Genomic DNA, 17,173 nt, shown 5'->3' with positions numbered 1-17,173 from the left:
CAAAACAATAAAGAATGGTTTCGTACCCATTCTGTAGTTTCACTACCATTTCTGTTTCTGTGATTCTTTGATTGCAGTTCCAATGTAGAAACTAGGACACCCTAGTGTATGATTAAAATATATATAAAGAATTATCTTTAGGTTTTTTAAAAAAAACAAACATTATATCAAAAAATCTACTGTGTTATTTTTTTTCTACGATTATTGTATTGAGATAATATTCTGTTAGTAAAATATTAATTTAGTAGTTAAATAAATTTGATACCTAATACCACAAAAATGTGAAAAATTTACTTTTTTAGAAAAATAAAACCTTTTAATGGCATATATTATACCGAATAACATCCACGAATACACGTTGTGCCATTTTAACAAGAGATCGTTGTATTTAGAGTTGTGTAAAAGCAATTTTTTTATTCTAATTAAAATTCATTAAACATATAAACAAGTATATTGTATGCACTATGCCAGCAAATGCAAAAACCTAACCAAGTTCAAGCGCCCATCGACGTACAACGTTTACGACGTTTCGATAACGAATGGCGCGTTATTTGATGACAACTGACAGTTTCATTAAATCCACAAGTTCAAGGTTCTCGGCCACATATGGCCGACACGATTGGCTTAATGTTTAAATATTTTTATATTTTGCTTTGATTACAAAAACATATATGAAAAAACTGACTTTATATTAAACATTGTATTTAAAACATTTAAAGATATATCACACTACCTGTGAGTGTGGTTTTGATATTAAAAGATTTATATTTAATGATTATAAATAATTAAGATTCTATTAGATTACAAAACTGATACTTTTTAATCTAGACCAAACTCTTTAATTATATACATAAAATAATCTTCCTCAATTTACTTAATTATGTAAAAAGTACTTTTATGTAGTAACAGCAAAAAAATACGTGAGAACAAAAATTGATCCTCTCCTTAATATTGTCAATGTCATGTATTAAGAAATCTGCTTGATTAATTAATTTTATGTGTTCAACGTACTTTTTAGTAGCTTTACCAGTATTAGCTGATGGGATTTCAGTACCTAGCAGCATTTTTGCTTTCCTTTCGTCCGTAATTTCGCAAAAATCTTTGCGGTATATTATGCGATGGCTTCATTAAGGGAGCAATGCACTCCCCAAATTACATGACTCGCTGCAGGGCTATGCAAGGGGCGCTGATGAATCAGACTATCAGGACTTCAGATATTTATACGGCAACCCTATATAATATGCTGCTTCTTTGGATCCGAAGCATGTAAAACCCTCAATAATCATTTAGTGCTGTATATGTCGTAAATTTTCAACTAGCTATGATATGTAGATAGTATAGGATGTTCAGTAAAGTGGAGCGGACGTTAGTACGAGGTTATGACTAGCGACGATTTCTTATAGGACGTGACAATTGCGGCGGCGACGTGCCGCCAACGTACTGATCTCATACAGAGCTAACTCGTCTCCAGATAGCCTTCATAATAAATTTACTTCTAAAGCACATTGCATTCCACAATAAGAAAGAGTAATATTTTGAGATGCAAACAATTATTACCAAGCGGCTTTAAAATATGCAATCAAAAGCATTTTCATATGATTTAAGATTTTTTATCTTGATTGAAAAAATTATATTACAATATTTTTAACATTAAAAATAATCTGATTTTACAGTTAAAATTGACAAAAAAAAACACGTTGATTACTAAATACATATTTCTTTGCCTTATTTAAGGCAACAATTTCATGTTATTGTAATATGTCTAGATAAAAATATTATAATATTCTTTTGCATGGTAAGCAAGGTTTGCATAATTGCAATATTTTCCGAGTACCTCACGTATTGTTGCCATATCGTATCAATGTGTTACTGAACAGAAATTTTATCACGTTCGGAACCGAATTACTCTACTTTAATAAAGTTATCCTTGATTACAAAATACATAGCTCGATATTAAATCTTCTTACATTGTCTATGCCAAACTTTTACAAAAATTTCTCATGGGACATTAATAAATTTCAAGTCATCATTATTTCGTATCATCAGTTACATTGACCCACTTGATTTCTCGGAATAAATCTTTCCTGCTAAAGTATTAAGAGTATGATGCGTATAATTTATAACATATTATATATTTTTACTTGACGGTAAGGCTATTGCAATTGCACGGGAGTGACTAAATTATTTATTGCTCGATATACAACCAAAATTAAAAGAAATTCTTAAGAATAATAAGCTCAATGAAAAATTAAATGTTATATTCAACAAAATAAAATTTTATGTGCCTTTAAATACGTATAGGTTTATATTAAATATAATGTAGGCGAAATAAATAACATCACAATTACATGTGGTGTAAAATTGCGCTACTTCCAGTTCAATAATTGATTATTCTATCAACAACAATTGAAGTCGATAAACTAATAAAGACTGAGATAATTGCTGATTATTACAAACGCAATACGACCACACGTGAGTGACGGATACAAACTCATCCAGAAATGGATAAAATAACAACACAATACTTCCATAACTTTACTTTAAAGGTCATTCGTCTTATAATCTAATAAATGTGAATTTTATGTGAATAAAACTTTTTATAATCACACATTTAATCGCATAATTAATTATTATTCATATTTGTTTTATCCTATCTAAAAAAATTTCCCTTTTACTTAAATAGAAGGCCTTCTTTTATGACTACCGTTAAATCCACTATAAGAAGTAAATAAAATTAGGTCATGTGTATACACGTCCATAGATCTGTATGCTTAGCCATATTTGCACCGTAAGACTATCAGTTTTTCATTGGTAAATCTTTGCACTTTATTGTACTAACGCAGGTTATTAAATGGAAAACGGAAAAAGTTTCGTATGTAACTTGACTTAACAAAGGACGACGCAATCACCTTACAATAGCTAAAATAGGACAATTAAAGTTTATAATAACAGTAAAAGAATTTAAACTTAAATGAAAATATCCTATAACATTGATTGTATAGATGAAAATTTGCACAAGTTAAGAACTAAAATTTGCAAGACCTTGCAAAATCATACCTAATTTTTGAGCCAAGGACTGAGCTAATGACCTCTTAAATAGATAGTTCTTAATTAGTTCTACTTTACGCTAAAATAAAAACAGCGTAGAGCGTTTATCAACAGACACAAAATCAAGTCACTTTTTATACAATTAAAATTTTCAGCCTACATATATATCAATGAAAACAATATATCTTCGATGATATTTTTAATTACCGTGTTATACAGACAAAAACAAAGTCGCAGAAAACATAGTTTAGGATAGAAACTTAGAAATACTATGCAGCACCCTAAAGTCCGAAACGAAGTAAAACATTTTTTACTTACAATTAATTTAATAGTAACAAAGCGAATATAAAACAAGTTCAGTTCACAATATTTATAATGAAAAATCAATTGAAATAATCTATTGCAATAAACCAATTTATAACACCATAATTTATTTGCCAGTTGAATCTAAAACCTGATTTCTAGTACCGTTACATCAAATTAAATACGGCTTCTTTAAACTGCTAACTATATCACGTACAATATAATTGTCACCTTTATCTTGTCTTAATGGCCGGCTATTATCAGTAGTTTAAAACAAATTAAGATTAAATTGTCTTTCTTTCAATGTTATTATAACAAACGGAACGAACCTCGTATGTTTAATAATAATTTTTACCGTATGGTAGATATAATAAAACACTAAAATAGTAAGAGAGGAGATTTTTTTTTAAAGAATTCTATTTTGTATGCTAAATGACTATTTTTTATTTATTTCAAATGAGGTTTATCTGAGCACGCATAACAATGCTGGCAATAAATGCATAACTTCAACTGCTTGATGAAATTCTGAGCTGAAGAATTTATTAAATAATTTTATAGTTCATTTTTATTATGATAAATTGTTATCGATAAGATGTTATTTATATATATCGTAAAGCAGTTTGTTATGTGTTCCGACCGTCCAATGTTAGAATTTTTGATGCAAAATTTTGTAATACACAAGCGTAATTGCAAAAATATGAGTCTAATAAAATTTTATTCATTCGCTGTTATATATAATTCATAAACTATTAACGAAATACGGACACACATATAATCAAATAATATATTTTATGTTCTATATTTAGTACGCACATTATATTCTTTGAATTATGACATAATATTGTAATCTTACGCTACATTTCTGAGAATCTTTGTTTAGATCGGGTTAATTGTAATGTACAAAAACAAGTGTATGTCATTGAAAACGTGAGCAATCCCTTTAAAGATTTGAATTGATGAATCATTCATAGTGGCATACTGTAACGAATTATTATTTGTAAGTGTAAGGAAAACACTAAAATATAGTCGCATTATAATAATATTCATTAACAAGAACTTTAATAATGAATCTAATAGTTTGTAACAAATTACCGGCTTCCTGACTATTGAAAGCATCAAGTTTCGACGATAACACTATCTAATCACAACAAACTATAGTCTTCTGCCAAATCAATATTTATTATCTTCAGGTAGAGATGAGAATCATAAAAAAAACATAGTATACTTTTATGTAAAAACGATATTGAAATAAAAATAAGAAATTTATTTGAATTATGAAATGACACAAATAATTCTAAGCTAAGAGTGGGTGGTCCCATGTGTGTCAACTAGAACTGTCAACGACCAACGATGAAATAGTTATTCGCATGAATAACGGCCGAGGACGCGATTTATGATAAAAAAAAAATTAATGTAAGCGAATCAATTTGTCCTATTTAACGTATAGTAATGGTAATAATATCTAAGTATGTATTACAATGAGCAACAGACTGTTGCTTCTTATGTAGACGACAGTTCAAGGCGAATGTGAGTGGCGCCTTATTGTGCCTTTTCACACGGCGAGTTACTGTATGACAAAAATAATGATATATTCTTATTGTTATTTAAAAGTCGAGGTTGTTTAAAGCGTTTTTTTTTTTTTTTGGTTTTGGACACAGTTATAAAGAAGTTTACAATTATAAAAATCATGTTTTATCTTTTTTTTTTACATTTTAGCGCTTACAATCTCTAATTTATTGTGTTTGAAGTCCTGATCGAAATTATAGATAATATTTATTTCGAATGAACTTCTCATATTTTTAGAAGCATGTTATTCAAAGTCCGTATCTTAAAGGCAATGAAACAAAAACACGATGACACTGACACGAGAAATTAACTTCTCAGAAATTACTCGCTGCTTTTGTTCGCAATCAAAAACAGACCACCCTGATATTAAGGAGTGTGAAAACTACCAGGATGTGTTTAGAATCAAGTGAAATGATTAAAACTATAAAACGAGACGATATCAAAGAACATCTTCGTATGTCATATTTTAAATATTTTGTATTAGTATTCTTTTCCTTGATTATTCAACTAAGGTGATATAAAATATTCTAATACAATTACAATCCTACTACTTACAGCTGAGGTCTAGTCACTTTTTACGTGGACTGATTGATACCTATCGCTTATATTCCGTGAGCTTTGAATATTAAAATACATACATATGCCTTCTAGAAATCGAATAATACATATTTTTTAATAAGTTTAATTTTTATACAATAAGATTTATTTTAACACCTTTTTGAGTGTTTTAACAAGAATTACGAAATATCAACATTCTTAGACTATATACAGTATATTTTATATGAGAAATCGGAAAAATTTAAGATATAAAAAAAAAGTTATTAAGAGAAATAAAATGAGACATCATCTTCCGATCATTCGATATAGACATTTTTATTAAAATGTGGTATTAAGGATGAAGAATATTTTCCTTCGCGGATTTTCTAAAAATAAATATCGACATAAAATAATTTCACATGGGAATATGCAGGGTTGCCAGCCACACAATAATAAATCTGGAGCTTGTCTTTACCTCATTACTAGTCTTGAGCACAAGTTGCTCGATGATTTATGTAAAATTTAAGACCAAGTTTCACAACAAGTGCCAACTGTGAGTGATCATAATATATTGTACGAATGATAATCAAACTATCTGGAATCCCATTAAAATTTTTCAAAATTAATTACTAATAAATATTTAATTAAGGATAATATTTAAGTTATGAACTGCTATTTAAGGGTCAATATATTACTGCTATTTATTTGATATTGATAGAAAACACAAAACATTGTGTGAAAAAAATAATATTTACGGACAAATGAGTGTAGCGTGACTATGTACGTGCTCAAAATTAACGGCACCGAGGTTCGTATGAACTTAATTCTTACAAACAATCTCTTAAAGTCTAATAATACAAGGCTTCTACTGACCTCTATACCGTTGCTATTATCCTTTTCACATCAATAAAACACAAAACGAAACACTGATTTATATATAAACATCCATAAAAGTGATACCAACCGTCAAATTCAAAAAGCTATGTGACAATCGAGACGGTTGATCGAAAAACTAACATCGATAAACCGGAACATTTTAATCGTTTAATATAATCGGCTACACAACCGTGGCCGAGCGAGGCGGACGCGCGAATGGGTTGACTTCAGAGTTGACTAGTCGAGATTTTGACTGAGTTGATTAAACAATCATCACAGCAAAGGCTGTGGTCGAGTAATCGTTCAATTAGCACTAATAAAGAATGAATTAAAACTTTATAATTTTTATCACCAATGAAGTTTTTACTGTATGATATTAAAGTTATCTTTATTGGCTATCCATTTTATAAAATTAAGTGAATTAAATTTTTTATAACAATTTTAAAATCAATTTTATGAGGAGAATACTAAGTATATGTTGTAAAGTCGTGTTTTAATAAACGACTCTATCTTAAATAACTTAAAGAAAGGTTGAGGTTCTTAATTCGAAGACATATTTTAAAATATATAACATTTTAAAGTATTCAATATTTCAGTAAACTTTTTAAATATTTCAGTTTTAAGCTATCCATAGCATATCACTACAGTAGATATAACAAGAATATCAAAGATAATATGTTGCGTTAGAATTTAATACATTTTATAACTAGTTAAACAAAACGATCAAATTATTATATCGATCTCTAAAAAACAGGATCTTTTAACAATACCTACAAAAAATCAAGAATACGAAAATATACATGGTATATTTAATTAACTGTATGATTTATCGTCATAAGGAAGTTTATACAAGAAAATAAAACGAACTAATTTAAAAACACCAAACAGGTTATGGATCAGCAAATTATTATTATTATTATTATTTATAATTTCAAATCATTATTTTCATAATGACTAAAATTGAGGTATGGACAAAAACTTTTTGTGATCAAATACAGTTGTTCAAAAATAATTGCGTTGATTATAACCATATTCACAGTTAACAGTGTATGTTAAAATTGTTGGAAACTGAAGATAATATTTAAGAACTGTATGGATCTAGAAAATATTGAAAATATAAATAGAAATGAAAGTATTCTGTTTAGATTAATGATACCTTAAAAAAGAAAAAAAAAACACGAAACAACTTTAGCCGCAACTGAATAACCAATACACAGTTTAATCAGTCATTGAGCAAGTTAATTAAAATTATGAAGTATAATGAAACTACTAAAGAAGTATCGTTTCAAGAATTGACGGAGTCAAATAGGATAGAACACTTAAAAGACAGTAATTTTTCGCTTGAATTGTTTCTATTTGAATAGGCACATTGAAACATACCAATGCGTAAAGCAGTTTGCGAGGAAGCAGTCACGTTTGTCATGAAAGCAAAGTAACAATACATTAATAATGTCAGTATCACAAAGTGGGTTAATCATAGATTAATAACATACTATCTAGTTCAATCCGAAGGCAGAACAGATGTAATAAATCATTACGTCCGAGACTGAACAATACGCAGACTGTCAGACAAACATGTTAATGGTGATGGAGGTGGAAGTCCAAAAAAAAACTTGTTCACATATTTTTTTATTGCTAAATTATATTTGAACTTATTTAAGGACACAATGATGATATTTTTATATCGAAAATCAAGAGTCATTAATACCAGAAGGTTCCTTTATTATTTCCTTCAGACACAAGTTGAGTCTTATACACAAGGTATTTGAAATTAATTATGATGGTTTGAGATTCCAAGCAACTTTTTATAAAAATATTTGTTTTGAAACTAAACATAGCTTTTAAAAGGAGTTGTAAAAAAACTGTTAGTTGAACTGTTATTAAACCAAAGAGTTGCAAATAGCGAGACAGAATATGATATAGTATTTTTAACAGCTAGAAAAATATAAAAAAAAAACGACGGAATCAAGTTAAGAAACAAATAATACCATTGAAGCATCAAATAAAATATAAAGTAAGTTCATTATTGCAAGCCTACTTTGGATAAGTGCATTTACGTTTTACAAATCGCACACACAAAAAAAAAATGAGCACGCCGAATTTAACATGTAGCCTACATTTAGAAACTAATATTTTTCTTTGACACAATCAAACATTTATAACAACTGTCAAGTAACAGCAAATTCAAAAAATCAAAAATCGAACATTCAACTGAACTGTCTTTTCAAAAAAAAAAATTATTCCATTCCTCTATAACTGCAATACATTTCTTTTACTATTTCATTGGTTGCATTGTGTCAGAGGCAGTATATACGCACATAATACAGGATTTAATAGTATTAGTTTAAATAGAATCTGAAATGCCGATTTCATAAATCCTCTAATTGTTCAATTCTTAATAAAAACAATCAACACCATAACGTACATATATCGCGATGTAACAGCGCTAATCTACCATAAAATATGCTAAAACCAAATTCCACGATAAGATCTCAATAACCAAAACAATACAAATCAAAATGAAATATTCATACATATTTAACTTAACACATTTATATCAATAAGTAATTTATATTATAGCAACCGATACTTTGTTGTCGCTACCCAGTAAGAATGTGAACTTATGAAAGTTGAAAGCTTTAAAACCATTCAACTTATCGTTAAGTTAACGACTTATTCTTGTTCTCATGGTGTTATGGTTAAATATGTTATGGGAGCGGTTCTAATAGCTTCTACTTCAAATGCATGGAATATTACCTTGTAAATTACCAACAACACTAACTCGTTGTTTACAACAAAAAAACATGAGAACAAAACGTAATTTTACCTACACGATTAAATTGGATAAATCATAAGAATTGACTAAATGTAAATATTGAAATCATCGCCTTAGAGTCCGTAAATGGCTTAAACATGTGTGATTTATATGATGACATTAATTAAAATATACATCTAAAGTGTAACTACATATATAAATACACAAAATTGTAGTTTTTGTAACATATTAAATTTATTTAAAAAAGGTATTCGTTTAAAAGCATCAAGCTTGTTCTAGGATTCTAAATCTTCGTACCTGTTGAAGTCTACGCTCAAGTTAGCACATGAAGTTTTGTTTTTTTTTTTTTATTAAAGCCTTCAAGCACTAGGTTCTTTGCGGATGTGGTCGCATTGTGGCAGTGCTTCTACCGCAGGTAGATAGGATTACAAATGTAGCGCACTTAACCAGCGGCTTCTTGTAAAGGGCTCGTTGAACTTTGAACTAACTTTACTACGAATCAGTGGTTTAAACATTTTCTGCTTAATGAAATCGAAATTGATTTTATTAAACGTAGTTATTTATGTACTGAGATTTTTTTATTTTATATTTCTTGACCTGCTTTGCGTTTAGTTTTCCTCCATGTTAGAAATTATACAACATCACTGCTCTAACTTAACCACATATTGCCTGCCATTAACTCAAAACCAGATGAACATATCTCCGAAATTGAGCTCAATTGAATGAAGATATTTCATTTAAAGTTGAGGTATAAGATTCCAATAACACAAATGTAATTACATACATACAATATACATAAATTCAAAAATATGACCTTGTAAATACTAATAAAAGACAATATTATTACATAAATGACAACTAGCCATGAAGAATATTATGAACCGTCAAATGTTTAAAGAGTCAATAAATCTTATCAGCACTTTCTCAAATGCAACGCGTGCCGGAAGCAATGCGGTACACAACAGGATTCGGGTTTGTGGGCTACCTATCCCATAAACGTATCCATGCGCCACAGGCATTAAATAGTACTGATCAATAATAAGCGAATATCATCTTTATACATTAAGCAAAGAGCTGTATTCAGAACAAATATAACATCTGTGATGTTTATAGTAGTGTTGCCGAACGTATACTCATACCGAGAAGATAGTACCATGTACCTGCCCAAATGATTTATGTTGATCCGATAGCTATTTTAAGCTAAAAAAATTCTACGTCGCATTTTTTTTTTTCAGTTTGAATTAATAAACAAATGAATTGGACATTTTAGGATGTATTGAATTGTAAGATTAAAAAAATATGTATACAATATTTAGGTCAAACTGGCAATTAGAATGAATTGTATGAGTTTATGAACTCATCGTGCAAAACTGCTAGACACATTTGAATAAATTTTTGTATATAAATGTCTAAAGTTGTGAAAAAAACGATAATTTATAAAATATACTCAAAAAAATTTAAATTAATATAAAATTTTATATTATGTTTAAAAATTGTTTTATCAACAAATTAAATTATGAAATAAAGTTTGGATTCATATTTTCTTTCGGCTATCTTGTAAAAGACTAATGATATCGTAAAATTTTGTAGACATTTAAAATAGCACTCTAGTTCTGCGGCTTCGTTCGGTAATTTTATGTTTTGAAAGTTGAAGTCATTTAGATTAGGGTAAACGTTCCGTTTAACTTGCGATTAGAGTGGGAAATGCGATAACACAGAAGTAATATTTAAAGTTATATTTATGAAAGGCAGACATAACCCTGCATTGTTTTTATGCATATTGTGTACACAATTTTTTTTTAAACATTTTTATGAAACTCAATGTTATAAAAAAATTTACGCTCATGAATAAACACTTTTGTAAAATTTCTTTTTGTAAAAGAAATATCCATCAGTGATCAGATATAGATATTCTTGCAAGTATTCAAAATGTTTATTACCACTTCTTATCTGCGGTTTTATAAATTATGCTGAGAAGTAGAAAATAGGTTTTGATACTACCACATACTGAAAGTAAATTAATACCACCTCTTTTCACTCGATATATTCTAGACTTAAATGTAATTTTCCTAATAGCTTTCCAAGTAATGCATTAGAAAGCTTACATACTATAAGAGAATTGTTTCTTATGTTATTTACACATGATTCATAATCACGACCACAATATAAATTTAAATAATGAAACCTACCATTTGTTGTGGATTTCTTGGCTTTCGATGAGCACGTGGTACCTTGAGACCTGTTACTCCTTCTAAAACATCGGCCAAAAGTAGGCCATCAGCGCAGTCTCTAGCTAGGCCTCCTCCAGAAGTGCCCACTCTACGCCGTGATCTGGCTCGTTCCAGGTAGTGATTGGCCCAGTCAGTGTAAATCTGAAACAAATTTTACCAAGATAAATACAATTGGCAATCAAGGTGCTGTCGAATTTCACTCGTACTATGGTACCTATGTCACTATAGGACTCTCAGGCCAACATTATTGCAACAGAGTCTATATAGACGGCATTATCATTAGAACCAGACAGTAGTCTGACTAAGCCGGCAAGTAGGTACTGAAAGTACTTCGCAAGATATCTTGACGCACAAAGAGCGGTAGATAAGGCGATGCTCGTAAGATGTGAAATTGCTACTTAAAGTTTAACGACGTTTCATGTAAATATGTCCAAGAATTTTATAGAAAAAGAGAAATCCAAGATAAACGTTCCTTATTCAATATTCCATTGTTTGAAAAGGCTGAATCATGAGCGAGAAATGTAAGATTTTTATTTTATGATTTTATCGGGAACATGGGCACTTAGTTCATTCATAGCGCTTTGAGATCGATAATGTGTTTCTTGGCGTGAAGTCATCCGTAAACGAGTGTGATGTAGTATATTCTCAAATGGATTAACTCATATTCGCGTCAATTTGCAGGAGAATGGGGACAAGTGGTGGAGTCGCGCCAGTACGACGCCGGTGCACAGCTCAGACCTCAGTGTGAAGCAATTCACTCATCTCACTCGTTAATTGACATCCCAATCTTTATGACGGCTAATTTGTATTAGCATTTAACGTTTTATGTCTTGCAAATACGTTTCTGTATTCATATTATATTTATATATATCTTAACTTTATATCATAGACTATGCATACTTTTTCCTTTATTTCACAATAGCTTTTAATACTATCAGTTCAGTGGCGTTAAATAGTTTGCAGTAAGTATAAGAAATTGTTGCTTTTCAAAATGATTGTCTTACAATAATCCTCGGGTGAAAAATAAGAAAAAAGTATAGCTCGATCCATTAAAGTGAAACTATTCAGTCATATAAAACTATACTAGTACATAAAAAATGCGTAAAGGCTTTCAAAACTTAAAATAAATTAATCAAAATATTCCTTTATTCTATTAATTTCTATTTCTAGTAATCTCTAATAATTTTGCTCTCGTATATGATGTTGGCATTAATGGGTTTTGTACATTTCTTAATAGAAATCAGCAGATTCGACTTATGCTTTAACAGAATTAAGAGACTTCATTGCTAGAACCTGAATTTTTCTTACATTTACCAATATATTATATAATTAATTCAATACGAAGGAGGAATTTCAGTACATAAATATTTTATAAATATGTCAGATTGATATAATACTAACAAAAACATTATACGCTTGCTTGTTTATCCGCTTAAATATTTAGTATATTAGTACAATAAAAGTGTTCCCTTAATAACGTCCATCTAAATCAATCGATGTTATCAGAACATCCGATTCGAGTTTCGACTACATAAGGGTGGTTAAAATCCCCACCTGACTACTTTCCCCTCCAAATATCACACTTTTTCTATTTATTAAGCAAACACATTTTATTAGTTAAAGGCAACTTTCTTCACAAACAATATTGCTTTAAGAGAAAAAATATTTTTGTCATAATAAATTCGTTGAAGTTCATAAGCTAATAAGTTACAAGTAATCTGTTGATTAAAACTATAATATTTTTTGCAAACACAAATGAATGAATCCCGTTACATACCTATAAACTCATGCAAAAATCAAATGCAACTTTTTAAGTTATGCTAGTTTGTTGTTGGTAGACAAAAATACTGGAGAATTGGAAAATTTACTGGATATCTTAGGGTTTATATCGAAAAACAGATTAACCGCTAGAGGTTCTTTTGTAATTATTCTTTAAATGAAAATTTACTTCAACAAAACGACCATCTTGCACAAAGGAGATACTTTTTCTTTTCTTTATTTGATCCATATATCTTTGTTCGTGAGATAAAAGTCCCCGACTGACGGACACAAAGTATCTTAATAATTCCATAAAGGATCTTTTTCCCCTTTCTGAGGTCTGAAAATTTTAATCCCCAAAAATATATACATACGTAATTTTTTGTTAGTATTGCTTGTATTGATTTTTTTATTAAAGGATTCTTATTCTTCTAATGGTATTTCTATTAAACTATTGTATAGAATATTGATTTTTTTACATTTTAAATTAATAAAATTGATATTTATATTGCTTAATTTAAGTATAAAATCAGTATTTGTATCCGATAGACTTAATATTTTGTACGAACCTTTGATATAATATTTCCAAAATGAATATTATGAGTTCAAAACTAAGTGATATCTTTATCGTTATATTTATTTATTCAAACCAGGAATATCTTTTGACGGCCATAAATATACTCAAATGACATTTTTATATTCAGCAGTCAGAGTAAACGCGTGTGTAAATAATAGATAATAAATAATAATATCCCTAAAGGTGGACGAAGTGGGTTCTATTTTATTAAGTTTTAAACTTAATGATTTATAAAAACATTTTTAGCTCAAGCATATATTCCATACCGTCTACTTGTTTTTATGTGACGCTTGTAAATAGTTAACGTTCATTTCAAAATATAATCATAAATTTGAAAACTGGATGAGGTCTAGCCGCCGGGCGCATTATACTTAGCTTAGTTTTAATGATAGAGGCTTTTAAACAACTGAGCCAGCGAGGAGACCCTGTGAATAATAAAATTTAATGTATAGGGTCTATTTTGCAATCTGTCTCACATACATACCTATATATTTTTTGTGTTATAGGCATGATATGAATTACGGATTTGAATGATTACCATGAGTTCTGCAATATAAACAGAAACATGTGAAATCCAAAATTGTTGTATCTTTATTATAAGATCCATATACACAGGACTATCCGATGATGCCCACTTCAACACTATGCAAGGACGTACAATTAAATGTTTTTTTTTTATTATATACCAGTACAAATAAAAGATAAAAGTTTTCATGACCAGTACAACCAATAACTAGTTACGTTTTTCCATTATAAACGCGATCCCATGATGTAAATGTACATGTTTTGTAAACAATTTAATTGTCTGTAAACTCGGTAGGCCCTGAAATGTGACGCTAAAGTAAACATACAGCCTTTCATTCAGCTTTCGTGTATTCCCGAGGCGAGACTGTTGTGTAAACTTTAATGTTTAGGAAAATTTAAAGCATATCACAATGGAATAAGGCTTCCAATTTCAAAATCATGTAATATTTAATATTTCCAACCAATAAAATTTTCACAACCATCAAAATGTTCAAATGTAAAAGTCAGGGGCGAATTAATATATTGTTTAAATTGCTTTTTGTATACATTTTTATTATTTTATTTCTTACTTGAAAATACAATAAAAGCAATAAAATATTATAATAACATAATTTTGTATCGACGATTTCGATAATGTCTATCTTATTTACGTAGGGGGTTTCCGAGGAGATAAATCATAACAGATGGCTGGCTGTAATCAACCTACAGGATTAGTATGATGTTGGATATAACTTGACATTATTTATATTTTACAGTCATATAATTAAGGCACTAACTACAGTCTGTAAATCGTAACGTAGTCTATTAATAATAATACCAGGTCATTATAAACCACTTAGGCATGATAGACAAATTTAAATGCAATTACAGAAATTATTCAACAATTGGGCCAATCTAGCCAAACTGCGATGTTAACAGCCAATGAAGTTGTTTCATATTTGGTTCTCTGACCTCACATCGATTTAGTGACAGTAACAATTGTATAAAAGGATAAAATGATCCAATAACAATACTTAATAAATAAATGAAATAGTCCCAATAAAATACTTTAAGGTCCTAAAAAATACTTTGAAGAATAAACTAACGTCTATTTTGAGGACTTCAAAAGTAGTTTTTAATTTTTTATTATTTAGGTAGTCTGTTCAGTTTTTAGTTTATTTTGGTCTGGTACTATATTATAATCCTTATTGCAAGCTGGTGTCTGCAAAATGGCAGATGACTGATTTAGAATTTTGATATCAGTAATGTACTACGTAATGGACCATCACTTCATTAATCGGATCAGTGCTGTTCCGATTGAACTGGAAAATGATTAATATCGCATCATTTATTACGTTCAGAATGAATGAGAATGTACGGAAACCAAAAATTTTGTTTTATTGACCAGTGGCCAGAATTCCGCCATAGGGTTTGAAGTTAACTGGAGCCAGCAGAAGATTAATCATTTCCACTTTTATTAACATGTTCGTTAATGGTTTAATTGAAGGGATTTTACAGGCCTTATAAAGATATAAATTATATCGGGCCTTGATTTATATTCATCTATGATAACAGAGGGAATGTTAATTGGAACTGCCTTTTGGTCTACCACAGCGTTTTAAAGTTATTTATTGTATTACAGGGGATATAGTGTCGGCGTTGAGAGATTAACACTTCTCATTTCCTTCCGGTGCATAAGTAATGGCACCAATTTTTGACATTTTTATTGTAAGTCACACAGATTCCTCGTTTTAGTAGTTGGGGTGTAAGATATGTCTAAAAAAAGAAATTCAATACAACCGAGACGATAATTCAAATGTATGAGTGTAATAAATGTCTACAAGTCTTGAACATAATAAAACATGAAATACAAAATTAAGAGGTTGGTTATTTAATAATTTATGATTATGACTTTGACATTTCTGTTTATCATTTAATTTTGTAAAGACAATAAAAAAGCCTTTAAAATATCCAATCAAAGTTGATATACTCAGTATTAAATATAGGTTGGCAACAATTAGTATTACAATACAATACTTCAATTACAGTTACATTACAAAACATAAGCTATTTTATATATAAATATATATATCATTAGTTGACTACATCCTTCAGATGTATTTAAAACCGAACCAATGCAACCGGAACAGAAATGAGGTCGCAAGCTTTTAATATACCGCTCGCCAACATTACCCACTATTTTCTAGATTTCCAATAATGCCCACAGTGTGGGACAGAAAACGTAACTTGCTTCCCCATTTAAAGGGCTTCAACATTTACTGCTTCAGTGTTTGATTACCAACAACCCTTTTGATACAAACAAAGTTGAATGTATGATACTATCATTTTAATTTATCCTCATTCCTAAAGTAACTGATTTGTTTAATCTATTAAAAGCTATAATCTAAACATATATTTAATTATGTTTAAAATGCTATGAATGTTTTTGGAAAGAGTCCAAGTTTATGAGTAATATGTCAGTCGTTATTAGTTTGGAAGCCAAGGCTTCAAAAAAGCTTACCAACACAGCGTCATTAATGAAATATAAGTTAAATTTACCATCACAGTAACGATTAATTATCACGATTTTATGAGAGGCTTCTTATATGATGATTTGTTATTAACACAATGACTTATAATATTTATAACCTCATATAAAAGTCAGGCTACTTTATAACATAACTGTTTGTTGGAATTAAACCACTTGAAGTAGGGTCAAAAGTAATGGATTCACACCAAACTTTTGAAGATTACCTGAACAATGGACCTCGTCTGCCGCGTGACGTCATCAGTAGAGCCCTGAATGGACCGAGGGGCTCTGATGCAAGTCGGTATCATTTTCTCACTAACACATCTTCACCACTATGAATCATAATAAAGCAACCTTTTGTTGGGCTTATTTAAGGTTCTGAGCAACATAGGCACTGTTCCAGGAAATCAGAACAATGCTTACTTATTAAACTGTATATTTTATTTAAGATTTAGTATGTACCAACT

At 29.6% G+C, this 17,173-nt stretch overlaps 1 protein-coding gene across 6 annotated transcripts in view; it reads right to left on the bottom strand.

Annotated features, from left to right (window-relative positions):
• LOC116779750 (protein sickie) overlaps positions 1–17,173 on the bottom strand; it is a 142,949-nt gene that overhangs the window by 74,951 nt on the left and 50,825 nt on the right. For 5 of the 6 annotated variants that reach the window (XM_061526872.1, XM_061526874.1, XM_061526876.1 and 2 more), the window contains exons 1-2: positions 16,931–17,029; positions 11,296–11,478 (exon numbers count right to left, since the gene is read on the bottom strand). In XM_061526872.1, coding sequence (XP_061382856.1) covers positions 11,296–11,478; positions 16,931–17,014 — 267 coding nt within the window. In that variant the 5' untranslated portion in view covers positions 17,015–17,029. Of the gene's footprint in view, positions 1–11,295; positions 11,479–16,930; positions 17,030–17,173 lie in introns of those variants that run through there. The other variant, XM_061526875.1, reaches the window with a different exon arrangement.

The sequence above is a fragment of the Danaus plexippus genome, assembly GCF_018135715.1.
Source record: "Danaus plexippus chromosome 3 unlocalized genomic scaffold, MEX_DaPlex mxdp_30, whole genome shotgun sequence".
NCBI classification, from domain to species: domain Eukaryota; kingdom Metazoa; phylum Arthropoda; class Insecta; order Lepidoptera; family Nymphalidae; genus Danaus; species Danaus plexippus.
This window is presented reverse-complemented; position numbering and strand designations above follow the sequence as displayed.